This window comes from Petaurus breviceps, unplaced genomic scaffold (assembly GCF_028583685.1).
Source record: "Petaurus breviceps papuanus isolate PSGF00001 unplaced genomic scaffold, PetGlider_PUasm1.0 90760, whole genome shotgun sequence".
NCBI classification, from domain to species: domain Eukaryota; kingdom Metazoa; phylum Chordata; class Mammalia; order Diprotodontia; family Petauridae; genus Petaurus; species Petaurus breviceps.
The window spans coordinates 7,684,732-7,711,296 of record NW_027187338.1 but is presented as its reverse complement, the minus strand read 5'-3'; the positions used below and the strand labels follow the sequence as shown (position 1 = coordinate 7,711,296).

General features: G+C 44.5%; 1 protein-coding gene and 1 long non-coding RNA gene across 4 annotated transcripts in view; one reads left to right on the top strand and one right to left on the bottom strand.

Annotated features, from left to right (window-relative positions):
* The first annotated feature begins 2,546 nt into the window (after window positions 1–2,546).
* Window positions 2,547–19,036, top strand: LOC138146266 (uncharacterized). Its single transcript, XR_011164441.1, has 2 exons — window positions 2,547–10,674; window positions 11,835–19,036. It is a non-coding gene; the product is annotated as an uncharacterized lncRNA (long non-coding RNA).
* Window positions 19,037–20,929: 1,893 nt separating this feature from the next.
* Window positions 20,930–26,565, bottom strand: part of LOC138146265 (CYFIP-related Rac1 interactor A-like) — a 29,991-nt gene continuing 24,355 nt past the window's right edge. For all 3 annotated transcript variants that reach the window (XM_069068031.1, XM_069068032.1, XM_069068030.1), the window contains 5 exons: window positions 24,761–24,877; window positions 24,061–24,140; window positions 23,056–23,182; window positions 22,767–22,837; window positions 20,930–21,505 (listed from right to left, as the gene is read on the bottom strand). In XM_069068031.1, coding sequence (XP_068924132.1) covers window positions 21,442–21,505; window positions 22,767–22,837; window positions 23,056–23,182; window positions 24,061–24,140; window positions 24,761–24,877 — 459 coding nt within the window. In that variant the 3' untranslated portion in view covers window positions 20,930–21,441. The remainder of the gene's footprint in view (window positions 21,506–22,766; window positions 22,838–23,055; window positions 23,183–24,060; window positions 24,141–24,760; window positions 24,878–26,565) is intronic.

Genomic DNA, 26,565 nt, shown 5'->3' with positions numbered 1-26,565 from the left:
TGGATTTGTCAGTTCTCTGTCTAGAGTTGGGTAGTGTGTTTTATCCATGAGTTCATTGGAATTGTGATTGATCATTGTGCTAATCAGTTACTAAGACTTTCAAAGTTGCATTCATTTATACAATATTTTTACGATACAAATTGTTCTAGATATATTCATGTCAGCTCTGGATATTAGTTATCCCAGGTGTCTCTGAAACCTTCATCATTTCTTATAACACAACCCTATTCCATCACATTCTTATAGCTTAACTTGTTCAATCATTCCCCAATTGATGGGCATCCTGCTAGTTTCCACTTCTCTACCATATCAGGTCTTTGTCTGTGTGGGAGCCAAGCTGTAGAATAAGGTCAAGGCATTTCCCCCTCCTTGCACACTTATCATCCAGGCCCTCCATTTCAACTGCTAATGTTATCTCCAGCCTGGAATGCTGCCGTCATCCAGTGGAGCCTCTGTCGGAAGGATTTAGAGTTCAGCTAGGTCACCCCACATGGTTTACAAATGAGACTTGCCCAAGGTCACCCAGCTTTTAGGAATGACTTGGGTCCTTGACCAAACGTAGGTACTATCCAAACTACCTGCTATCCCTCACTACCCCCACATTCAGAGACTAAGACTTTTCTTGAATTGCTAATGTCTTTTAGAGCTCTTTTTAAAAAATGTGTTTTAGTGGAAGAACTGGAAAGACTAGTTTTAATAATCCCCTCTCAAACCCAAACCCTACAGTCTTTGGGTCTGAAAAGCCTTTAGCAGCTGTTTATTGGTGCAGTGTCAGCTTTCTCAGGGAGGTTTGAGAGGTCGTAGACTACACAGTGGCAGTCAGGGGCCCTGGATTCAAGTGTGCACTGTTTTTTGTTTTGTTGTTTTTTTTTTTTAATTTTTTTCAAATGCTTTATTAACTTCTGATTTACATCATTCATTTCTGCCATATTTTGAGTTACAGATTTTCTCCCCGTTTTTCCCCTACCCACTGCCCCAAAATAGCAGTCCCACAGGATATCCCCTCCTCCAATCTGCTCTGTCCCATATTTTCTCCCATACCCCTTTCGACTTTTCCAGTAGGGCATGGTGGATCTCTATGCCGCAGTGCCTGTATATCTTATTTCCCAATTACATGTAAAATAGTATTAATAATAGTATATATATATTTGAGTATTTGATTTTAAAACTCTCAATTCCAGATTCATTCCCTTCCTTCCTTGTCACCCAACCTTACTGGGAAGATAAACAGTTCAGTATAGGTTGTACATGTGTAGCTAATGCAAAACATTAGCATAGTAGATATATTGTAAAAGACTGACTGTATTTCCCTCCCTCCTATCCCCAAGTCTGCACTGTTGATAGCATTTGTGTGACTGTGCTTAAACCACAGCATTTCAGATCCAGAAGGGATGTGTGAGTTCAGAGCACAAATTGTTGTAAAGGACCTGCTTCAGACTCGGCTCTCTCACTTACTGGTGACCTCTGGGTCTTGGTTTGCTCATCTGTCAAATGAAGGGGTCTGACTGGAGGACCTCTGAGGTCTCTTGCACACTAAATCTACCATTTTAGGACTTGTGGTGAGGGGGGCCCTAATCCATTCCCCTTGGGATCTTTCCCACTGTGACATCCAGCTCAGGTTGTTACTCATTTTGCCCTCTGGGCCCAGGCAGAGCAAGGCAAATTTTTTTCAACTTTGCCTTTTAGATATTTAAAGAGATACCTTGTGTTTCCCCTCTTCTGACCCCTAGTCTTTACCAGGCTAAACATTCCCAGTTATAATTCGTAGCCTCAAAGAGGGGAAGTCCTTTGTCTCCAAGATCACTCCAGCTCACAGGAGGCTGCTTCCACTATGTTAAGCAGTATCTCTTAAGATGAAGCTTTGGGGGCAGACAACGTCTTTGCCTAGGCTTCCCAGACTCAATCTTGCTCTGTAGAAAATCCCTTTAGAACTATTCTTCCTCCAAAGGGCCAATTCTGCTGGCTCTGGGAGCCACAGGGAAAGGAAGCAGTTTCACCAAATAGGAGCAGAGTTGTCGAGAGTCAGAAACATAAAATGTTCAAGCTGGAAAAGACCTTCAGAAAGCAGCTTTGGGCTGTTCTTGCAGAGTGGAATGAGGATGAAGAATGCCATTTAATACCATCTGTCTGTGAATCCCCAGACAAATGGAGCCCTTCCATCTGGGCTGCTAGAGTCTCTGTGCCTATCACACCAGTCACTTTATCTAAATGGCTTTGGCCAAGAAAAAAGGTCACTAATTACAATGGAATTAGAAAACCTTATGAGTACAGCTCTGTGCATGTCTCCATCAATTACAATCCCAAACACTCAGCCTGCCTTCCAAGTGGAGACAGCCTGCTTTGTTTAAACATGTAGCAGATACTTTGGCTCTGGAAAGAAAGCCCAGTTCCCTCCTTTTGTAACAGTTTAATTGAGCTTCAGGGGTGGTATGTGGGAGAAGAGAGCTCCCAGAGCTAGGGCACTTGGATTGACCCTCCGGGAAACTTGGAATAATCACTTATGCTCCCTTGACCTCAGCCTAAATGAAGGGGTGGGGGGGTGGGGAGCTAGGGCGCTGAGAAACTAGGCTTTAGAGTTGCAAAGAGCCTTAGTGATTGTCTAAAACATTTTACAGAAAAGGAAACTGAGACCAAGAGAAGGGAAGGGACTTGAGGGTGCGTGGCAAGAGGCGGAACTGACATGAACCAGGCTCTTAGGATTTCAAATCTACGACCCTTTCTCTGTTTCATCTGTCTTAGGAACATTCTAGTCCTGACTTTAAAATAACTCCTTAACCTAGAAGGAAAAAAATAGTCAGGCAAACAGCAAAGAAATGGGGTTTTCTTTTTTTAAGTATTATTGGGGAAGGCAGAGTCTGGGGGCTGGGAAGATGGTACATGGGAGGGAATCTCTTCATTAGTTGCTATGTCACTTTGGAGTAGCTGTTGGGTTGAGGGGGAAATGTGGATTTGAGAAATGCAACTGTCTTACCCCTTTACGTTTGGTTTAACAGCTGGCTTATGGTATTGCTATCCTTACACTTCTACCTAAGAGAAAGATTCCCAAGCCAGAAGGTTAGAGTTGGTCTTGCCGCCCTGAATGAAGCAGGCAGCAAGCTGGGATAGCATGTCAACGAGTGATGGGTACATGTGTGAAGACACATGGCAGCTGCAAGATACAAACCCAGAGTTACCCTGGATTAGTGTCAGGGAACTGAAACCTTAATATTTGGTCTTGAGATTGGATTTGGCCTTTGGAAACTGGGGTGGGGCCAGTGGCATGCTGGGAGCCTTCCCACAGCGGCAGAATTTCATTAAGACGCCTCAGCTGTTGTGTGTCTGAGGATGGAGGGGGTGGAGCTACTTGGAGCTTTTTCCCCCTTCACTGGTTTCCACTGACATTCTCCTAGGCCTCATGATGCTGTGGCTAGGACCCTGGGTACTCAAAGCTTGTACCAGTGAAGCCCAGCCTTCCCAGGCTGAAAGAATTTGAAAAGCACAGGCCTGTTGGTGAACTGTTTATCTCGCTTTTTTAAAGACAAGACATTTAAGAGAGTCTCATCACCAGGGGGTGAAACTCCCAGGGATGAATTTTTTCTGGCCATTCATAAAACTAAACTCCAGATGGGGGCTGTGAGTTGCCTCAGTGCAGGGAGTGGCCAAGTTGATAAAATCTCCTTGAAGCTGCTGGCCTTTTAATGACTGAGCTCCAGGAAGCTTGTTGTAAAATTGCCACTAATAATCTTCATGAAGGTGACCTCCTAAGGAAGGTGAGAGAGGCCCAGGAAGCAATTGGAAGCTGTGGGGAGTGGGGAAGCTGAAAGCCTCAGGATGTTCCATCTGCTGCTCCCTCGGAGCACGAATGGGAAAAGCAAAGTGGGTCCTGACAGGTGGGGGACAGCAGCCCCCAGGGAAGACTTAATTGTCTGGAGAAGTCCATTGGGAAACAAGATAGACATTTTCAGTGACCTGAAAGAGAAGATTCAGCCTGAGTGTGGGCAAACTGCCCCCCTCATACATCATCCAGGCTTCTCATTGCTCTTGCTTCGGTGGTTGGCAAAACACTACCCATGGGACAACCCTGTCGGGCCCCCTTCCCTGCCCCTCCTTTTCCCACTGAAGCTGTGATTTCATTGGCATAGGATACTCCTCTCAGGGAAACCACCAATGCAGATTAGCCACCTTTGTGCAAATTACTGCTTTAGCTGCCTGGCAATACACTAAAAAGTGACTCGCCCAGCTTCACAGCCAATATGTGTCAGACAGGACTCAAACCGAGGTCTGTGAAGCTGACTGCTTATCAGACTCCCATTTTACAGAGGGGTCCAATGGAAAGCACAGTGGGTTGGGCATCAGGAAGCCCAAGTTTCACTTTGAGCTCTTATTTCCTGGGCGAACTTCGCCAGTAATAATGATTACTATTCTTTATTTCTTGGGTGCCTTACAGTCTATAAAGCATTTTGCTTATGACAGCTCTGTGAAGTGGGTGTTGTTTTATCCCAGTTTTACAAATGAAGACAGACTCAGGGAGATTGTAACCTACTTGGAAGTTACATGTCTAGGGAGTGTCAGGTCCTGGACTTGTAACCATGTCCTTGAGTCTGAGGCCTTTCCCTCTGGCCCTCCATTTACTCCTTTGCATGCTGAGGGCCTTAGGTTAAATGGGTTCTAAGGCCCCTTCCTGCCGTGAAGTTTTATGGTTGACTTCAGATTATAAAATGTGAAGCTGAATCAGACTTGCCCAAGGTCACCTAGCAAGTAACCAAACAAGTATAAGCATATATGTGCCAGACATAGAGGAGCAAGTGCAGTGTATAATGAAACAATACATTTTAGAAGGGGCAGAGCAGAGGCTTTGGTCTCCTGGTGCCAGGGTCGGTATTCTTTTTGCAGCCCTACTAAGTCCTTCAGGAAGCTTAGTTTCTAATCCGTCCTAGGTGGCTAATTCCTCAAATTAATTCCTCTTTCCTGTTTTAGTCTATGTGATCCTTCTAAGCACATTTCTAACATCTTTCTCCCTATTCTTAAACACAGTGAAGTGGGTTAGTTCAAACTTTGGTTTGAAGAGCATGATGCCAAAGGAAGCCATCACCCTGTTGAGCCTTTCACATCTGGTCTTGTTGGAAGATTCATAAAACAGTCTCTGGGGGTGTGGGAGTTGCCTCAGTGTTCCCCTTGAGCCCTCTTACCTTCAGTGAAGTCTTCTCTGATTTCTGACAAGCTGAATATGATCCCTTCTTCCTGCTCTTAGAGCATTTGGTATGCCAGCTATCCTTTACTGCAACGACATTATATAGTACCTTGCTTCATATTTCTGTGTGTGTTCTGCAGAGGTGACTCTGGGTTCTACCAGCCGAGCCCAATTTCCACTCTGCTAAAAATGCTTTGAATAGGGTTATGGCAACATTCATCTAAGCACATAGAGACTCATTACCAAGAGTCGGCTGGCCACAGCAGTCCAGGAAAGAGAAATACAAAATGGCCCTCAGTCATGTGGCATCCCCTTCAACAAGAACAAGGGTTAGAGGGTGCTAAGAATCATGCTGTTTTTAGGCAATTAACTTAGCTGTTGGTACTCTTAAGTATGAGATCCTCTAGTGATCATAGGGTAGACATTGCACTCGCTAGAAGAAATGAATCTGACCAATCTTGACCTTGCTGTAAGTGAAACGGAAGATGCAAGGAATTTGCACCTAAGTTGAAGGATGGCAAATAAAGGAGGTGATAATCAGAGCTGATTTTATTTTGAACACAAAGGGGACAAGAAGTATCATTTCATGGGATACTTGGTCATCACATGTAACAAATGCTTTTGATGAGCATCTGATTTTCAGAAAGACCCACCATGAAGATAATTGTCACTTATGTATCAACATCTACTGCAGACAGAGCTTGAAAAGAGCCCCCAAATTAAGTCCATGTATACTTTAATACCCATTAACTTTAACACAAAGATAAGTAGTATTATGTTTGGGAATAAAAATGAGAGGTGACAGTATACATATTCAGTAGAATCCATGTGCCTGTATTATGTTCTTCAAGAAGAGAACCAGGAGGGGTGGCTAGGTAGCGCAGTGAATAGAACACCAGCCCTGGAGTCTGGAGGACCTGAGTTTAAATGCAGCCTCAGACACTGGACACACTTACTAGCTGTGTGACTTTGGGCAAGTCACTTAACCCCAATTGCCCTCCAAAAAAAAAGAACCAGGAGGTGCCAGACATGACAAATGCCAAATAACTTTAAAAATGGGATTCATAATATTTTTACAAACAGGAAATAAATGACAGGTTACTAGAATAACTTCTGAATCAGTCACTTGTTCAGTTAACTTGTTAGAGCAATGATTAAATGGCAAATTAAACAAAAATGTCAAAATATAGTATATGACTAAAACCACTGCAATCTGAGTTATTAAACTGCTGATGCCAGAAAATGGGAAATGGATAAGAGAACAAACGTTGACATAGATTATCTTAGACTGTCAATGTTGCTTAAGGAAGTTTAATAGATCAACAGAAGACCAGAGAAGCCTAGAGGCCACCCCAGCCTGTGAACAGCCATCTCTTTACCCAGATAGAGAAAGCTGGCAGCCCCAAGCAATTCCAGTTGAGAATATAAATTTGTTGGCAAAATGTTATAGAGTAAGGTGGCAGGAAATTATAAGCAGTATTGCTTCATAAAACTGAGGAAGGTTAGAGGTGAGAAATTTACAAATACCTTGGCAAAAAAGACCATCAGCTAAAGATTGTATAGAGGGGTATTGACTGAAAGGACAGCTACAAACATGAAAAATGGTAAACTTTCTGTCCGTGACGTCGAAGACATTATGCTGGAACATCACAATCTCCACTGTACTGATGAGGAAATAGAAATGTCACCAAAGGAAACAAAGGACATTGTTGGTGAATGTGTGAGAAGGGAACAGGCTGTCAGTAGCAAGTGATAGATATCTCTATGGTCACATAGTTGATGATTGAAATGTTCAGAAAATGACTTATTTTTTTAATTTTGACCATTTGACTATAAAGGGTTTTGATTCAATAGTACAAAATACCACCTTTCTGGAAGATAGAGAAGGCTCTTTGCCAGCAAGGTGTCTCCGTGCATGTCAAAATCCTGCAGTATTCCTTAAAAGACATTACAGCAGAGAAAGAAACGTTTTTGCTCTGATTATTAATGTTAAATGAGGCATAGATCAGGAATATGGATGCCTGCCAAGGTTATCTGCCACTGCTGTGGATGATGCCTAGTGTAGTGTCCAGATGAAAAGAGTTTCCTATAGATGGTGAGGTCCTCCAAACCCTCCTGTTTGCAGAGGACCTTGTGCTAATTGCATCCAGCCCCAGAACATTGCAGGACTTCCTGAATGAGGTCTGTAATCACATAAAGTGGCTTGGTCTAACTGTTCACACAGGAAAAACCAAGTTAATGAAGAATGTCCTATTGTGCAGACTAGAAATGCATTTGGACAGGCCATCTAGTTCTTGTGCAGTCATTATAGATGGGCAACATTCTGAGCCCAGAGTGGAAGAGAAAGGTGAACAAACTGAAAAAGAAATTTCCCCAAATTTGCCTTTGAAAAGTCACGTGATATTTTAAATGACCGAAGCTTTTTTCTGAAAAAGTTCCATCTTTCTAAGATCAGTATTCTTCCACTGCTGAAGTATGGATACAAGCCATGGAACACTGAAGTATTTGAAGAATTGAAGTTGTGATTGCCCAAAGAGAAGCACGTGGTGGGTCTGAATGAGCTGTCTTACTAGCAATGGAGAATTACTCAAGAAAGTGTATAAAGAGTAACAAGATGGTATAGCCAGAAAAAGGGGGACTGGTCATGTTCTGAGAGCAAGAGCTAACTAGGGGGCAGCATCAGGAGAGAGAGGAAGGAGGGGATGAGAGGATTAGCCCTCTATGGAGGATTTATGGGCAGACAAGCCATAGGAGTCGTCACATAGGATGAAAAGGCACTACACCCACATGAATAAAATCACAAGTATCAAAGCATAATAAAAGACTATAGGGGAGTGGGGAATGATCACTCTTCATTCTTAAAAACTTCAAGTACTGTCTTGCGACAGTAGGCATAGACTTGTCCTGTTTAGCTTCAGAAAGCATGACAGAGCCTGAGTGGTGTAGTTGGTTTTTGGAGTCAGCTAGAACCTGGTATGAGATGCTATAAATTGAACAGGTTTTATCAGATGAACTCTCCACTTCCTCCAATCCTGTGGTCCCAAGTTACTGAATCTTGGCTAGATGTCAAAGAATTTCTCAACAGCTTTCCAAGACTGGGAAGGACTTCCAAGGGTTATTCCTGGAGATCCTAAACTGGTCAGATGTCCTATACATGAGGAAACCAAACCCAGAAAGTTGAACTGACTTTCTTAAAAGTCTCAAGTAATAGAGTTAGGATTCAGCCCCAGCTTATCTGACTGTAAATCCACTGCTCTTTCCATTTTATCAGAGCAAAACTAGAGTAGAACAGAGCCTAAAGGTAGGAAGCAACAAAGGGGCCCTCTGTTTTCCTTGTTTCTTTTAACAATATGGGATTGGGGGTGGGGAGAGGGAGAAGGTAGAGACATGGTCTCTGGGGTGGGCCTGAGCAGCTGGTGGGGACAGGGCCAAAAAATGTAGCAGGTGAGGATCTCGTCCAGCTGCTGGGAGGGGTTTTCTGAGACATTTCCAGGTACAGAACCCAGCCCCACTTCTCTTTGCTCAGACTTGCCCTGCTAGTGGGGCTCAGCCAGGAGGAGGAAGCTGGATCTGCAGGTGCTGGTAAATAGGCAAATTTCATCCTCCAACCTTGTCTATGACTTCCTTTTGGGAGCAGTGCCTTTAGGTGGTAATAAGAGGCAACATGGGCCTCCTGAAAAGGGCACTCCTGGGTGCTGTTTGCCAGCCCCGCCAGGGTAAACATGGTTCGGTACACATTGGCCTAGAGTGTTCCCAGTCCCACACCCATTATAGGGTATGGACTCAGGTACCCATATGGCTTCAGAGCTACAGGACTTTGGATTGGTGACCAGATTTTGGAAACAGGTGGAGCTTCCTTTTCTTTTGCTTTCTTGTCCTAACAGAACTGAAAGTCATAGGATCATGGGACTTAAGCTAGGAGGAGCCTTAGGAATTACCCAGTTGAGTGTCCTCTTTTTCCCCCAGAGAAGAAGAAACATGGTAGGGCCTTATATAGCTAGTGACAGGGGGGATTCAGAACCGGGTCCTTGTACTCTAAGGCCAAGGTGGTGCTTTTTTTTTTTTAAATACATATGCCAGTAACTTAATCTAGCTCCTTCCACCTAAGGAACCCTTAACTTTTTTCCCAAAGTTCCTGCCTCCTCCCTCCATGTGACGGTTGTGATCAGTAGTAATCTTCGTCTGTGTGGAGGCCTTCTATGCAGCTCCTAGAAAAGATAAAACATTTAGGAGGAGAATAAAACCCATGTTACTACATAGCATCCTGGTGTCACCAGGAGCCTGGCTTCAAACTCCAGCTCTGTCAGCACCTGTATGACCTCAGACAAATGACTTCACCAACTTGGACCTCAGTTCCCTCCTTGCAAAATGAGGGTTCAATGACTAGATACCCTCTGAGGTTGGTTTTAAGGCCATGAGTCTAATAAACAGTGCATTAGAGATGAGGTTGGACAGACTGGTAACTGGGGAGGAAGTAAGAGGACCAGGGAAGGCTTCCTGGAGGAGATAGTATTTATGGTTTGCCAGCACTTTCTCAACCATCGTCATCATGTGGTCCTCTCAACAGCCCAGTGAAGGCAATAGTTGTCACTGTTTGATTGAAATGAATCTCTCCAAGGGAATTGCCCTGCCATAGAGGGAGTGAGTTGCAGGACCCCAAGCCCGGAGTCTTCCTTCCAGGAGGGGATAATTTGCTATCACCAAGACATGGGGAAGAGCCACCACATATCCGGAGAATATTAGACCTGTCAGGGGCCTAAGAATTCCTCTCCAGCTCCTGATTCTACAGATATGGAGACAGGTTCAGAACGGACTGGCCCAGGTTGGCATAGTTAGGAAGGGGCTGGTCTGGCTTCAGGTCTGGTGGTCTTTCCACACAGGCCTGCTCTAAAAGCTGGACATGAAGCTGAACCCTTGCTGACCTCCAGAGAGGCAGAGAGAGCTCCCTGGAGCCTGCTGGCAGCAGCTTCTGATTCCTGGCGGGCTCAGAGGAGGAAGCGCGGGAACTCGCCCTGGCTAGGGCGTGAGGTCAGAGGGCTTGGCGGCAAACTGGGAGCCTCACGTTCAGGGGCTCCCTCTGTGCGGCTGAGTGTGGCCACTCCCGGGCGGGTGCCTGGCTTGAGGCCCGGCCCACAGTAACAAAAGAACTTGGCCTCTCTCTCCTGCTTCCCCTGGGGCTCCTCTGCCTGAGCGGTGGTGAGGCCCCACTCAGCTCCAAGGCTGGGGCTGAACCTGCTGGGCAGGGAGAGGGGAGGATGATGGCAAACCACATTTCTGCTGCATTTCATGGCTTACCGAGCACTTAGCTGGCAGCAACCCTGTGAGGAAGGGGGTGGGAGGAGTGCTATGCCCACTTTACAGATGAACAGACAGGTGCAGCCAGCAGTGAAGCAACCTGCCTGTGGTCACGGAGCTCATCAGAGGCAAAGCATCTCAGTGTCGTGGGTTTTAGAGCTTTGGAGGGACTTCAAAGGCCTTTTAAGCACAACTGCATTGTTTTACAGGTGAGGGAACTGAGGCCTAAGAGCTTCAGTGACTTGTCCAAGGTCACAGCTTGTGAATGTCTAAATTGGGATTTCACAGGAATGTAGATTTTATTTATTTATTTTTTAAAGCAATCGGGGTTAAGTAACTTGCTCAAGGTTACACGGCCAGTTATTATTTCTGGGTGTGGTGCTGAGTATCTGAGCCCGGATTTGATCCAGGTCATCCCGACACTGGAGCCTGTGCTCTTACTCACTGAGCCACCTGGCCGCCCCTAAGCAATTGGGGTTAAGTAACTTGCTCAAGGTTACACAGCCAGGTGTTTCTGGGTGGGTGCTAAGTGTCTGAGCCCAGGATTGGATCTCCAGGTCTTCTCAACACTCGAGCCGGTGCTCTTACTCGCTGTGCTACCTGGCCGCCCCTAGAATGTAGATTTTAGAGCTGAACGCACCTCAGGGGTAATCTAATCCATGCTCCTCTCATTTTTGCAACTAAGGGAACGGACCCAGAGAATTTGAACCTACCCAAATCAGTCAGCAGCAAGGATTAAGTCCCTAATATGTGCCTGAGACTGAGCTATGTAAGCACTGTGGATACAAAGAAAGATAAATTTGAATCCAGAATTGACTAAATCCATTATTCTTTGCAGGGTGCCAAACTGCCTCTCTTTTTCCCCCCATCAGTGCATACAGCCTAAACTTGAATGGGGAAAAGGTCTGTAGGTCAAGAACTTCCCTGGAGAGTGTACCCATCCCCAGGTCCCCACACCTTCTGGGTAGCTTAGGCTGATGTAGTACAGAGAACTGACCTTTCAGAAGGCCCCTTTACTAGCTGTCCACGGGCCTTTGGGGAAATCATCAGCCTGTTTTCTCACCTGTTAGAGGGATGTTCTCACTACCTCTGTCACAGAGTTGTGAGGAAAGCACTTTGTAAAACTTAAAATGCTGTTGAAAGGGGGCTTTTGTAGGTAGGTACCCTGCATATGCTAGGCAGCCATCCACAGCAGATGCCTCCACTTCCTTCCCTCAGCTCTTAATTCTGGGCTCTGGCTTCCAACCTCATCATTCGACTAGAACCGCCCCTTCCAAAGTCCGAATGATTTCCTAATTGTCTCATCTAAGGCCTTCTCTCAGTCATTTGACCTTGTGAATCACCCTCTTCTCCACATTCCTCTCTCTAGGTATTGAGGACACTTTCCCTCCTGGTTCTCCTACCTGTCTGACTGATCCTACTGGAACTTCAGCTGGGCCATGCTAGGTAACTGTAGGTGCCCTGAAGGCCTCTGTCCTGGGCCCTCTTCTCTCTTTATGCTGTTTCACTTGGTAATAGCTCCCAGGGGCTCAGTGGTCATCTTGGTGCTGGTGATTCTCAGATGGACTCAGCAAGACCTGAACTCTCTGCCAACCTCCAGTCTTGTGTCACCATCTACCTTGACTTCTCAGACTGGATGTATTGTAGAGATATTAAACTCGACTTGTCCAAAACTGAACTCATCTTGCTCCCCAGAGCAAGTTCTTCAGAACTGCCTGTTACTGTTGAGGGTCCCACATATTTCCAGTCACCTGGGTTCTCAACTAGGTTTCCTCCTCCTCAATTAAGACTTAATCTCCCTGATATATGCCCCCTTCTCCTTGGACACTGCCCCCACCCTGGTGCAGGCCCTTGTCCCCCACTGCCTGGATTGTTGCAATAGCCTTCCTACCATAGGTCTCTCCCTACTCCATTCCATTCTCCACTTACCTCCCAAGGTGATCTTAGAGTGCAGGTCTGACCCTTCTCCATAAACTCTAGTAGCTTCCCTATAATCTCCAGGGTCCTCTGTTCACCGATGCTTAGTAATGCACCAGCCACTTTGTAAGCAGGTTCTTAGTGAATGTTTATCGACTGACTGATAGCCTCCTTTCATCGGAAGGAACCCCAGAAACCACACCTCTAGCAGGATTCTTAACCTGGAGTCTGAGAACTTAAAAAAAAATTATGCATGATTCTGCAAGGGGGGCCATGGGTTTCACCAGAAGACTCAGGGGTCCATGATAGAAAAAAGATTATGAACTCAGGCCATTTGTGGGATAAATGGCTTTCCAGTCTCTGCTTGAATACCTTTTTAGTAATGGGGACCTCACTACCTTAAGAGGTAGCCTCTGGTTGGGCAGCTGTTAGGAAGCAAGGCCTTAAAAGTGAAAACAAGAAGAGACATGAATTACCTGCAGGCTAACCCCAATAGCTGCTTTTTATCTGAAGGGAAAAAAATCTCCTTTAGGCAAACTCCTAATCCAGGGAGATACCCTTTGGGTGTGGTTTTTCTGTATATACTATACATACACACAGTGGAGTAAAAGGAAAATACTTGTATTCAGAAAACCTGCATCTGAATCCTAGGTTCCTTCTGTTCCCCTCTCTGAGGCACTTAAACCCTGTTTGCCTCAGTTTCCTTAACTGTAAAATAAGCTGGAGAAGGAAAATGACAAAGCACTCTAGTATCTTTTCCAAGAAAACCCTAGTGGGGTCACAAAGAGTCAGACAATTGAACAACAACACTATACATATATGAACTCTCTTAATTTTTTTTTCCCTTCTGGAGTCAAAGGACCTAGGTTTAAGTGTTGCTGTCTTGGGGAAATCACTTAAACCTCCCTGGTCCTCCCATGTCAGACTCCATGCAAATCCCTTTGGGGTTTTCTTGGCAGAGATACTGGAGCAGTTCAGCATTTCCTTCTCCAGCTCATTTTACAGATGAGGAAACTGAGGCACACAGGGTTAAGTGACTTGCTCAGGGTCACACAGCTAGTACATATCTGAGGCTGGATTTGAACTCAGGAGGATGAGTTTTCCTGACTGCAGACCTGGTGCCCTGTTGGATTCACTGCCTAGCTGCTCTAGATCTCTGACCCTGAGAAACGGGAAGGGGGGGGAGTGACAGACATGGAGTCCCCAGCTGTGCAGCTGGAGAGATCATCTAACCTCCCTGGGCCTCGGTTCATCTGTAAAATGGTGCTAGACTCAGTGACCTACAATGTCCCTCCTAACCCCACATCCATGGTCCTTTGAAGCCCCATTGGGGGAGACTCTCATTACAAGCTTCTCCATACAAGGGTCATGTGAGAGAGAAGAGCCAGCCACCTCTTGCCCCTCTTTGGCCTCAGTTTCCCCATCTGTGCTATGGAGCACTAGGCCTCGCTTCCCCCCCCCTCCCCCCCCCGAGAGCCTTTGGTGATCTGCAGCTCCCTGGGCTATGGACTGCTTGGAGCTCCCCATTCTAGGAGTGGAGCCAGGCACAGGAGGGGCTCTGGCTGCCACAGGCTCACTCTGCCCCCTAGCGGGATTGGGCTGCCCATGCAGATCCACACACATTCACCAATATAATCTCTCACCCCTATGTGTGCCATAGGACCAAGCGCCCCTAAGAACCCTTTCCACTCGGTGCTTCCCCAGTCATCCCTGGCCCCTCAAAGGGGAGAAAGAAACCACCTTCTGTAACCTAGGATTAGAGTCAAAGAACATAAGATGTAAAGTGGAGAGGTACCTTAGAACACAGAATGTCAGAGCTGGGAGGGCCCTTAGAACACAGGATGTCAGAGCTGGGAAAGATTTTAGAGCACAGGATGTCAGAGCTGAGAGGTCCCTTAGAACATAGAATGTTAGAGATGGGAGGGTCCTTAGAACACAGTATGTCAGAGCTGGGAGGGCTCTTACAATACAGGATCTCAGAGCTGGGGGGAGCCCTTAGAACACAGGATGTCAGAGCTGGAAAGGTTCTTAGAACACAGAATGTCAGAGCTGGGAGGGCCCTTAGAACACAAGCTGTCAGAGCTGAAAGGGTCCTTAGAACTTAATTGATTCTGAGTTAGAGGGACCTGGCATCCAAGCCATATCTAAAGAAGAAAAAATGTTAGAGCTGGGAGGAAACTAGCAGAAAGGAAGGAAACAGCTATTCCTTGAGCACCTACAGTGAGTTAAGTACTTTACAGATATCTTCTATGACCCTCACAACATCCCTGGTAGGTGCTGCTATTATCCCCATTTTACAGTTGAGGAAACTGAGAAGAAGAGGCTAAGTGACTTGCCAGGGTCATGCAGCTGGCTGGTGTCTAAGGCCAGGTTTAAATTTGGATCTGCCTGACTATAGGTCCAGTGCTCTATCCACTGCACCATCTAGCCACCTGTTTCTAGCACAATGCCTTTCATTTAATACCCTCACTTGTAAAGTCTTTCTTAACCTGGCTAATTCCTACCTTACCATTCTTCTTGTATTTTTTTCATGCTGGATAGCCCAGTGAATTGTGCCCTATACTTGGAGGCAAGAAGATCTGAGTTCAAATCAAGCTTCAGCTGTCTGTCTCTCTCTCTCCCCATGCACACACACTCACATATGTATCTTGTATGAATCTAATTACACATTAGAATGTCAACTCCTTGCGGACAGGGATAGTGTTTTTTCTTTGTGTAAGGTCCATTGAGTGAAGCAATCACCCCCACTCCACTTAAAGAATCAGGTGAGAGCAAGTCCACAGAACAAGTCAATCAGCCATGAGCTGAGTGTGAGCAAGGCCTAGACATCATTGTTGGATCAACCCTATTCAGGGCATTAGACTAAGAGTAAGAAGTCCTTGAAAGCAGCTGGGTGGGAGGGACACTGAATTGGGACTGTAGTTGCACTGGGATTGGGAAAAAACCAAGACCTTGTGATTTTGCATTAAATAGCAGACCAAAGCAGAGGCAAAGGGGTACAGTAGCAGGAAGTACGGTGAACTCCCCTTACCCCACCACCAGACTCCTTCAGACAGATCTAGAAAAGGTACCAACCAAATCCTGATTGGAAAACCTAAGAAAAAAAATCACAAGTCATTTTTCAAGTCCAGGAACATAGTGATACAGCAGATACAGAGGTCTGAGGACATTGGGGATGGGATGTAGCCAGGAGCACACAGTGGGAAGCATTCTAGCAGAGAAAGACTATGTATCTCTGTAAAAAGAGTTCCTACATCCAGCATAGTGGGGGGCTAGACTCGTGTGGGGTATGGGGACAGGGGCCAGCTGGCAACTCTGTGGCTCACCATCCAGTTCTAGGACATAGATCCAGGGTGACCTGTGCCACAGGTGGCAGTCCAGGGTGAGGAGGGGTAAGTCCCAGGTCCTGAGCTGTGTATTTAGCAAGGAGAAGTTCCGAAGCAAGCAACAGCTGTGTAGACCAGAGTCTCATTTCCAGCTTCTAGCCCAGTCTCAAGTTTACAGAGATGTAACCAGGGCAAAAATCCCAAACGAGGAAAACTTACAATTTTATCACTCTGAACCAACAGAGCTTTCTGGTTGGCTGCTTAGCCAGTTCTCTGGCACGTAGTAGGCACTTAATGTTTATTGAGTTGGCTGATAGTGACTGAATCCAGCAATCATCTACAGGAACTTGAAATGAGACAAACCCACAGGTCTATTGCTTAGACCCAAACCCAGGTGAGAACATCATAGTCAAAGTCAGAAACTTGCAGTGCTCAGATCAGGGGGACAGTGATCAGGCTTTGTCCTAAAACAGACAGCTTTGGAAGCACTGAAAGCTTACAGGTTATTAACCTGGGTTGTCCAAGATCTTAGAATAACACAACACTCAATACTGGAAGAAAGGAATAGCAGGACCAGTCCAGACCTTCCCTTCAGAAATGCCCCAGAACTTGGTCCTAACATGAAGTCTGAAGTCAGGAAGGAGGCTGGAAGAATGAATAAACAAAGAAAAAATAATTCTACCATAAAAAACTATTAGGATGACAGGGATTCTCAGGGAAAAAAAAACAAAAGAAAATGACTACAAGGAAAGCCTCAAAGGAAAACACAGCTTGGGCACATATTCAACTAGAATTCTTGGAAATGATGAAGCAAGAATTTAAAAGTGTTTTGTTTTTTAAATAAATGAAATGAGAATCCTTGAAGAAAAAGAAGCAGAAAAGAAATGAGAATTATAGAAGAATTGGTCAAGGAATTAACAGCTTGGTATAGGAAGTATACAACCTTGCCCAAGTAACAAACTCCCTGAAAATGAAAATGGAACAAAGAGAAGCCAATGACTTCTCAATGAGTCAGCAAGAAATGTTTTTTAAAGTTAAAAAACCAAGAGAAAAAAAAGAAAATTTAAGGTATATAATAACAAAAACAACTGACTCAAAAAACAGTTCAAGGAGAAAAAATTTAAGCCATGACCAGAAAAAAGTCTAGACATTGTATTTCAAGAAATATTTAAAGAAAATTACCTAGATCTCTCGGAATTCTCGGAAAAAGAGCAAGGCAGAAATAGAACCCAGTGGTTATTTCCTGAAAGAAAACCCAAAATGAAAATTCCAAGGAACATCACAGTCAAAATTGAGAGCTTTCAGGTCAAAGTAAAAATATTACAAGCAGAGAGAAAGAAAGAATTCAAATATTGAGGAGCCACAGTAAGGATCAGATATAATTTAGTAGCTACTACAGAGTGAGAGAGAGAATGAGAGAGAGAGAGGCGCTTAGAATACAATATTCCAAAAGGCAAAGTATATGAACTTACAATCAAGAATAACTTATCTAGTAAAACTGAATACAATTCTAGAGGGAGAAAAATAAATAAATATTTGATGAAATGAAGGACTTCCAAACATATTTGATGATAAAACCAGAGCTGCATGGATTTTTTGAAGTACAAACTCAGAGGAACCTTCAGAGAAACCTGAGAAAACTTGTATGAACTGATACAGAATGAAATGAGCAGGATTAGAACAAGGTATAAAATCACAACAATATTATAAAAACAAACAATTTTGAAAGACTTAGGAACTCTGATCAACTTAATGACCAGCCATGATTCCAGAGAATCATCATTAATGAAATTAAGGATTTCACACTACCCACCTCCTGATAGAGAGTTGGACTCAGTACAGAATGAGACTTTTTTTTAACATGACCAATGTAGAAATGTGTTTTGTTTGATGATACATATTTGTTATAGGAGTTTTACTTTTCTTTCTCATTTAGGGTGGAGTTGGGGGCTGTAGATGTGTGTGTGGGGGAGAGAGAGAGAGAGAGAGCTCTTGAGCAAGAATGGATTTTTACTAATTAAAATTTTTAGTTAGCAAACCGGTTCTGGCAAGGCAATTCCAGGCAAGTGTCCAAGAGGGAATCACTTGGAGTGGGAGGAAAGAAAGGAGGGAATCTCAGTCTCTTCCCCATCCTCCACTACAGGATGACTTTGTGAACTTCAGAAGGTCAGATGATTTTTTACTTCCTAGCAGTATCCCTGGAAGAGTCAACTGCAGCATGTATATTGGAAGCCTAGGAAAAAATAGTCACCCTAAGAAAAAGCAGCTTCAAGGGCTCTAGAAAGAGCCAAGAAGAAAACTACCTTGTGTACCATCTCATACCCATTAGATCCAAAAAGTTGACAAACATGGGAGGGATGTGTTGGTGGAGCTGTGAACTGGTTCAGGCATTCTGGAAAGCAATTTGAAGCTATGTCCCCAAAACTATTAAACTAAGCGTACCATTTGGCTTATTGATTCTGTTATTAGGTCTACTCTGCCTCAATCAGATCAAAGAAAAAGAAAAATATGTACAAAGATATGACAACTCTTTTTTTTGTGATGGCAAAGTATTGGAAACTGAAGGGGTCCCATCAATTGGGGAACAGCTGAACAAGTTATAATTTGAGCCTGATAGAACACTATTGTGCTATTAAGAAATGATAAAGGGGATGGTTTCAGAAAAACCTAGGAAAACTTGTATAAACTGATGCAAAATGAAGTGAGCAGAACCAGACAAATTATACACTAATAATATTGTAAAGAAAAATAACTTTGAAAGACTTAGGAACTCTAATTGACACAATGACCAACCACAATTCTATAGTACTTGAAACATCCCCACCTCCTTATAGAGACCTGATGGGTTCATGATGCAAATTGAGGTATATCTTTTTTTGAATGTGAGTAAGTGGGAGTTTGTTTTGTTTGATTATATATGTTTGTGACAAGCTTTGTTTATCTTGCTTTCTCTTAGAAATTTTTTTTAATTTTTAAAAAAATTTCTCAAAGGGGGAGAGAGAGATTTTGTGCTACTTTTTTTTTTTTAAAGACAACTTCTGAGAAAACTAGAAAGCAGTTGGGCAGAAAAAGAAAACTATTCAACTTTAAACAAACAAACAAAAAAAGCAATCTAGATGGTGCCTAAGGGGAACTTCTTGAATACCCTTCAAAGTAGAGAAAATAATTTTCAGCAATTGAGAACTGAGTAGACCCTTTGCCCCATTATCCTTTAACCTTGAACCCCTTTTCCCTTCGTGTGCTTGTGGGTAAGTCACAGTCTTAGGAGGATGTTGTGTACCAACTGTTCATTATATCATCTTAGTAAATACAGGTTTTTCAAAGTGAATTAAGTCTGACTAATTGATATCATGGGAATGGGAGGCACCTGTGGGGCTTATGAACCAAAGCATTATAAAGACATTTCCCTAGTTGTCTAAGCATCTACTTGAATTTTGAGGGGGAAAGTCAAAGCCACCCTCTGGGGACTTGGACCTCCAGGGCTAGTCGCGGTTGGGAGAGTGTCAGTGTCAGAACTTGTCCCTCCCTTGTATTCCCATGGCTTAGTACAGTGCAGACTGACACACAGCTGACTGACTGATTTAGTATGCCCTTCATGAATGTGTGCTGAATGAAATTGAGCCTTACGTTTATCCAGTCCAGCTAGATTTTGTAGCTAAAGAAACTGTAGCCAAGAGAGAAGTGATTTGTCCAAGCACAGCCTTGCAACTTAATGGCAGAGTCAAGATTTGAACTAACATCCTTTGACTCCTAGTATGGAATTTTTTTCTACCACACCACACAAGGAGTCAAAGTTTTTCCCAGATTTGGGGGGGAGAGTGATGAAGCTCAGGACAAGTAAAGCATGATGTACCATTTCCCTGATCTACCACAAAGACCAATCCCATCCGGCTCCCCCCCCTTCCCCCCAACTCACAGACAAAACAAAATCCAAAATCTAGTTCTGGTTGGAAGAGGTCCTCCGATGGCTGGCTGTGTGACTTTGGGCAGTCTGCTTCAGTTATCTGAGCCTTAATATACTCATCTGTGAAATGGTGTTAATATCCGTCGTATCTCCCTCCCATGGTAGAGGAGGCATGAGATAGGGGGAAGCCAAGTCCATGAAAGCATCGTTAGTAGAAACGATAACTGTCTGAGGAGGAAAAACAGCATCATCTCATTCATTCCACTGTCTCTAAACTCAGCTGCTTTGTAACTATTTCTGACTGGGGAGTAGAGGTGAAGAAGAAAGTAGTCAGGGAGGAAGTAACATTCAGGATTGTTTTTGTTTTTTTCAAATGGTGTTTTTAAATGTGCATAGAAAGCAGAAAAAGCTATAAATAGGACAGGAAGCTCTCACAGTAAAATGAAGGCAATTAACAATATTTATACTGATGAGCAGCCAAGGAAGTGGCTAGAAACTATGAATTGCTCCTAAGCTAGCACTGGAGGTGAGAAAAAAGTAAGGATTTTCCTCACATTTAGTTAAGTAGTGGCTACTGATCAATGCATTTTCTGCATCGACACCAGCCTGTACCCAAGTGTTCATATTTCTTTTTATCTTACTTTAACTGGGGTTAGAAGGACAATGTTTAAAAAAGTAAAGTGTAACAATTTATCAAGGCATGCTATTATTTTAATTCAGAATTCATGGTGTGATTTTTTTATGAAAAGAAAAAGCAAATGGATAGTTTCCTTGAAGTGCTACCTTGAGAAATGTTAGTATGAGTACTGTAAACCACTCTTTATCAGATGGTAGACATTTGATGGCAAAGTATAATAAATTTTTGTTGAATGTAGGAAGGAATATATGAATGAGGGTGGTAGACGTAATAACCAGGAGCTAGACTTGCAACCCCAACGTTAATGAATCACTAGAACACAAAGGACAATTCCATATTGCTCTCTGGGAACAACCCCCTACATCCTAAGGGACCATTTCACACTTGGCCAACCCAAAGAAGGTCCCTCTATGTGTCATACTTGATGGAAAATGTGCTTGAAAAGGCTACCTCGATTCCACTAGGAACAGATTAAATGTCATTTTATTTCACACAAAAATGTACAAAACAACAGGTGAGTGATTTTAATAGTTTATATTAAAAATCTAAAAGATGTAACTGAACCACTTCCCCTGGAGTCTGGGTGGGAGTTCTTAAAGACAAGGTTATTTATCATCTTTAGGTTGACCCCCGCTGAGGACTCCCTTACCTTAATTACAGGAACATCTCGTGGTCTTAATAAGGAAGGCTTTTTCCCTCCCACAAACACTTCAACTCAAGCCCAGATCAGAGTCCTTCTAGGTCCACTGCATAGGGCCCGGACAGTACCAGTCCAAATTTGAGAGAGTACCCAGGTTTTCTATAACATGGGAATCACCATCATGGGTCCAGGAGGAACTGGGAAAGGCCAAGCAGAGGCTGGCAGACAACTCATTTTCCTGGAAAGGCAGGCATAAACTAGTCATATCATCTTCATGGGAAAAAGGGGTGGAGGCTGGCTGTCCACCCCTGGAGTTCAGTGGGATCAGGACCAGGGGAGACAGGCAGGACAGGAGGTGGTCAGGAGAAGCTGAAGGTGTTGGTGGGGAACTGTTTTTTGTGTTTGTTTTTTTTTTAACTTTTCCCTTTCTTTATAAAATGAGAAATATGGTCATGGTTTTTTATATTCACATTATGGCAACATTAAAATTCAGCTGAAGTTCAAGGTTGATCCTGGAGCTTTGGAATCAGGAGCCTAATCCCCACAAGCTCCTCACTGCAGGAGGGCTCGGACCTGTTTGGAGGTGGTGTCATCATTAAGATGCCTGGTGGTGTACCTGGGGGAAGATCACAAAATCATAGGATTTAGAATCAGAAGGGACACAAGATTCCACTGGTTCTAAACCACTCATTTTTCAGATGGGGAAACTGAGGCCCAAAGAGATGCAGGGACTTGCCCAAGGTCATATGACTAGTAAGCATCAAAACTGTGATTTGAACTCATGTCCTCCTGTCATCAATTCTTGGACTCTGAGAGCAATTCTTGGTATCTAGGTGGTGTCGTGGATACAGTGCTTGGCCTGGGAGTCAGGGAGATCTGAGTTCAAGTTTGACCTCAGGCACTTACTAGCTGTGTGGTCCTGGGCAAGTCACTTAACCTCTGTTTGTCTCACCTTCCTCAACTGTAAAATGAGGATAATAATATCTCACAGGGTTGTTGTGAGGATCAAATGAGACAGTATTTGTAAAGTCTCTGGCACATAGTAGATACTCTGTAAATGCTTATTCTCTCCCTCCTCTTTTTTCTACTTGACTCCCAAGTCTGGAGAGAGTTATCCTTGAGTACATGGGAGACCTTCCTCCTCTCCATCATGGTCTTTCTCTAGAGCTTCTCCTCCAACTCTAGAAGGCAATATGGTCCAGGAAGGAGAGGATGAAGTTTCTAGTCTGGCCTTGATATCTCATTCCCTTGGGACTGTGGGCAAAGCTCTTCCCTAGCAGCCTCAGTTTCCTTCTCTGCTAGGTGGGAAGAAGTCAGCCCTGATGACCTGCAGAATCTTAGAACTGGGAGGAACCTTCGTCTGATTCTCTCATTTTTATAGATAGAGGAAATTCAGCCCCAGGAGGTGAGAGGACTTGTCTATAGTCACACCGTGGCAGAGTCTGGACCGGGCTCTGTTGTCCTGATTCCTGGTCCAGGGTTCATTCCATTTTTTCCCACTGCCTCTCTAGACATCCCTACCCCCCATTCACCAGACCTTTATTCTCTCCCTTGAGGGGAGTGATGGGATGGGGGAGAAGATAAACTACTCTATTGTAAATTTTCATGACTCATTAAATGCCTTTGCTTTGAACAAATTGTGACTTTTAGTTGACTAAAAAAAATAAACTCACTGATGGGGACCTGTCAGTTAGAATGCATGCATGTGGACTAAGAGAGAACCTTAAACCTAGCTACTCTGGGGCACTTCACATGTAAAGGGTGGGGGAAGGGGGAAAAGATACCTTAAGTGACATGATTTTCGAGGAGTTCAATGGGAATTTCATTCCCCAATCCCCATCAGGAGCAGAGGATCTGCTTGGCTGGTCAAGACTCACCTAAGTGCATTCAGAAGCCCCTCTGTGCTATTGGAAGGTTGATCCTTTAGAACTTTAATACAGCCTTTCATCTGAGGAGGCAAGCAGTGACATAATCAGGCCCCAGCGGAGGGGGGAGATGCCCAGTCAAGGCCACCCCCCTGCACAAAGGGTTTCATCCCAATTCTCAGGCCTCAAACAAATCCAGAGGCAAGTGTGGCACCCATCCCTAAGGACCACTCCTGCTAGCATCATCCCCCTTGGCCCTGCCACCCGCCATCTTGGAATCCTGGGCTGAGAGGGAGCTCACGTCAATTTTGGATGTCTTGGCAAAGGCCCCCACTGGATGCACGTGGTCGTAGAGGATGATGACGCCCACCATGACACGCATACAGAACAGCAGGGTCTCGGTGTTGGTGAACCGGCTCCTATACTCCCTGTCCCGGGGGAGAGAGGAGAAGAAATGACTCGAAAGGCAAGAAGCCAGGGCCTAGTCCTGGCCTGACACTGACCCTTGCTATGGGCCTCAACAATTGTCTTCTCCTCTCTAGGCCTCAGTTTTCCCATCAGTACAAGGAGAGGGTTGGAGATTTCTATATTATTTCTCAGCTCTTACATTCTACCAGAAAGTCCTTTTTGTCTCTAACATTCTATGCCATGTCCTAATGTTTCTATATTCTAAGATATTCTCATTGTCTATACTCTATGTCTTTACAGTCTAAGTGCTGTAATAGTCATAATATCATGCTATTATATAATGATAATACAATATATAATATAATAATAATAATAACTTTTATACATTGCCGTCAGGTTTGCAAAATGAATACACTGTCTCATTGGGCCATCACAACTGTGTAAGGCAGGTTATTATTATCGTCACCTTATAGAAGAGGAGACTAAGAATGATTTACCTGGCATCACACAGCTAGTAAATATTCAAGGCAAGATTTGAACTCAGATCTTGCTAACTCCAGATCCAATACTTTTATTTCTTCTACCACCTGCTCTAGGTTCTAAGGTTCCTTCTGGCTCTGTTATTCAATGATCTAAGGTTTCTGCTAGTGCTGACATTCTATATTCTGAAGTTTTTTTTAGACTGAACATTCTAGCTTCAAAGATCCCATCCAGCTCTGAGAATCGGAAATTCAGTGACACTTGGGAGTCAGATGTGGGGTGTGGGGGTTCTGCTAAAAACTTTCTACTTCTTGGCCCCTGGAGGGCCCTATCAACCACATGACTGCTTGAGGGTGAGGGCCAGGCTGACTGAGGGTGGAGGACTGCAGTGGGGAGAGTGGGTGCTGGCTCTACTCACGGTGTCTCCAACATCACCCGGCAGACACAGGCCATGGTGCTCAGACAATCTGTAGTGTCCTCAATGGGAAGCGTCTTGTTCTGGGCAAAGAGAACAGGACCCCAGACTCCCCTGACTTGTGTCCCTCTCCTATTCCCCACCAAACGGTTGCCCCCCTTCAGGCTCCATACTCTCACCAGGCTGGGTCTACCCCAAAGGTAGGTTCCCTACTCAATGGAAACCAATCGCTCCTTGGAAGGGAGGCAGTTAATCCACTGGACTGTGAGCACCCTGAGGACAGGGACTGTTTTTGCCTTTCTTTGTAACCCCAATGATTAGTACAGTGCCCAGCACACAGTAGGCATTTAAGGAAATCCTTGTTGGCTTGGTCTCATTCTCTAGAAGCTTCCTCACCACCTCCAACAATTTCCAACCTGTTATCCGCTATCTTGTTTCTCTGCCTTTCCTGGGCAGTACTCACTCCTCCCTGAGAGGATGCCTCATTGGAAGGGAATAAAAGGTGAGGGAATGTGTGTGTGTATGTGTGTGTGGATGAACATTATTAAAAAAGGGACAGTCAGGGAAAGATCTCAGTCCCCCAGGGTACCACCGTGTCTGCCCCAGGGCCTGTAGTCTTGCCCCAATGGCCTCCTCTACTCCATACTTTCTTCTTGTTAAAAGATTTCAGACTTTCCCCCACCTGACCCAGTGGAACTCTTACCTCAGATACAAACTTGGTGGTTGCATTGCTTAGGGTTTTGAGCATGGGGGTGGCTTCTGCATAGAAGAGAGACATTCGGTTGGCCATTTCATTGTTGACTTCACTCTCAGCGTCCAGCTGCAAGACCCAAAAGGGGAATGGTGCAAGGTGCAGGTCACACCACAAAAATGGTCTGGGTATGACAGACCACCCAGATCCACTACTTCCACCCCCACCCCCACAATCCTCCACAGTGGCTCAGAGTGCTATGTCACCAAGGCAAAGAATCAAGCTATGTCCACAACCAATGAAAGCTGAGGAAGGAACCAAGGACAATAGGACATGGAGAAATGGGCTGAGAGCAGGGTCCATTTTGTGACTTACAACCACAGAACATCAGAGCTGAGAGAGGCCTAGGATACAGAATGTCAGAGCTGGGAGGGCCCTTAGAACACAGAAGGTCAGAGCTGGGAGGACCCTTAGAACACAGAATGTCAGAGCTGGGAGGGCCCTTAGAACACAGAAGGTCAGAGCTGGGAGGGCCCTTAGAATGCAGAACATCAGAGCTGGAAGGGCCCTTAGAACACAGAAGGTCAGAGCTGGGAGGACCCTTAGAACACAAAAGGTCAGATCTGGGAAGGCCCTGTGATAGTAATGGCAATTAAAGATTCCCCTGTATTGGCTTGGTTTTCAAATTGATTGTATTAAAACCCAGAGTTTGTTAATCCCACCTGTGGGATGGGCTTGTTGATGTGAAAAGAAAGTCCTGAAGTGGGAGGAGCTGGTGATGTAGATTTGGAGAGACAAGAGAGAGGCGGAAGTTCTTTTTGGAAGCAGCACCTCGTGGAGAGAGAGAGACTAAGAGATTGCTGGTGGCCGCTTTGAATTGCCCTGGACTTTTGAGACCTGCCCCCTGAGCTGCCAAGGACTGAGGAGACATGGCTGTTTTGCTGGTACTTTGTCTGTCTGTTTTGATGTTGTTTTGCCAGATTTGTCCACTGGTGAAAGACTGTCCTTTTGAAGAAGTCCTGGAACCTGGCATTTGGTTAAGAAGGCCTGAGACTGTCCTGCAGACAGAGAGTGAATACTGTCCACTGGTGAGGGACAGTACTGTTGTTGCAGGGGTCTGGAGACTGTCCGGCAGACAGAATGAATACTGTCCACTGGTGAGGGACAGTACTGTTGTTGCAGGGGTCTGGGAGCCTTTCTGTTGGTTCAGAAGCCCTGAAGAAGGATTTTCTTGTTGTATGTTTACAGAAATCCTGGGAGAGGGCTTTGCTAATGTGTTCAGGGGTTCTAGGGCTGTTCTACAGACAGAGGATAAATTCATGAAGGGACTGGCAATGTATCTTATGGCCTTGCTAAGCCTTGTCTCTCCAGGAACTAAGATTGCTGAGAACTTGCCTCGTGTCAAGATGAAGAAAAGACCTCCATTTGGGTATTAAGTGCTGTGTTTAAACTTGATGTAACTCTGGGGTAGATTCAATTGTGATCCAGGGGTGGGGAACTTTTGACCTTTTTGTGTTCTATGGTTGAGCAAATGAATGTATTTTACTTATGTTTGGAAACTAATCTCCATTTGAGAAGAGGGGCTTTGTGGTGGACTTAATTAAGGTATAGCCTAGGGGTGGAGAAGTATTTGGAACAGAGACTTTGTAATTGATTGAATGATTGGAAAGTCCTGGGGTGGGGTAGGCCTTGGAGATTATTTAATCACACTTAGTAAATGCTGTATTTTGAATGATGTCATGTTTTGATCTTCTCTGTTCTGGGTTTGTTACTGAATAAAATAGAGAGCACCTATGCTGGTATTTTGAACCTGGGAA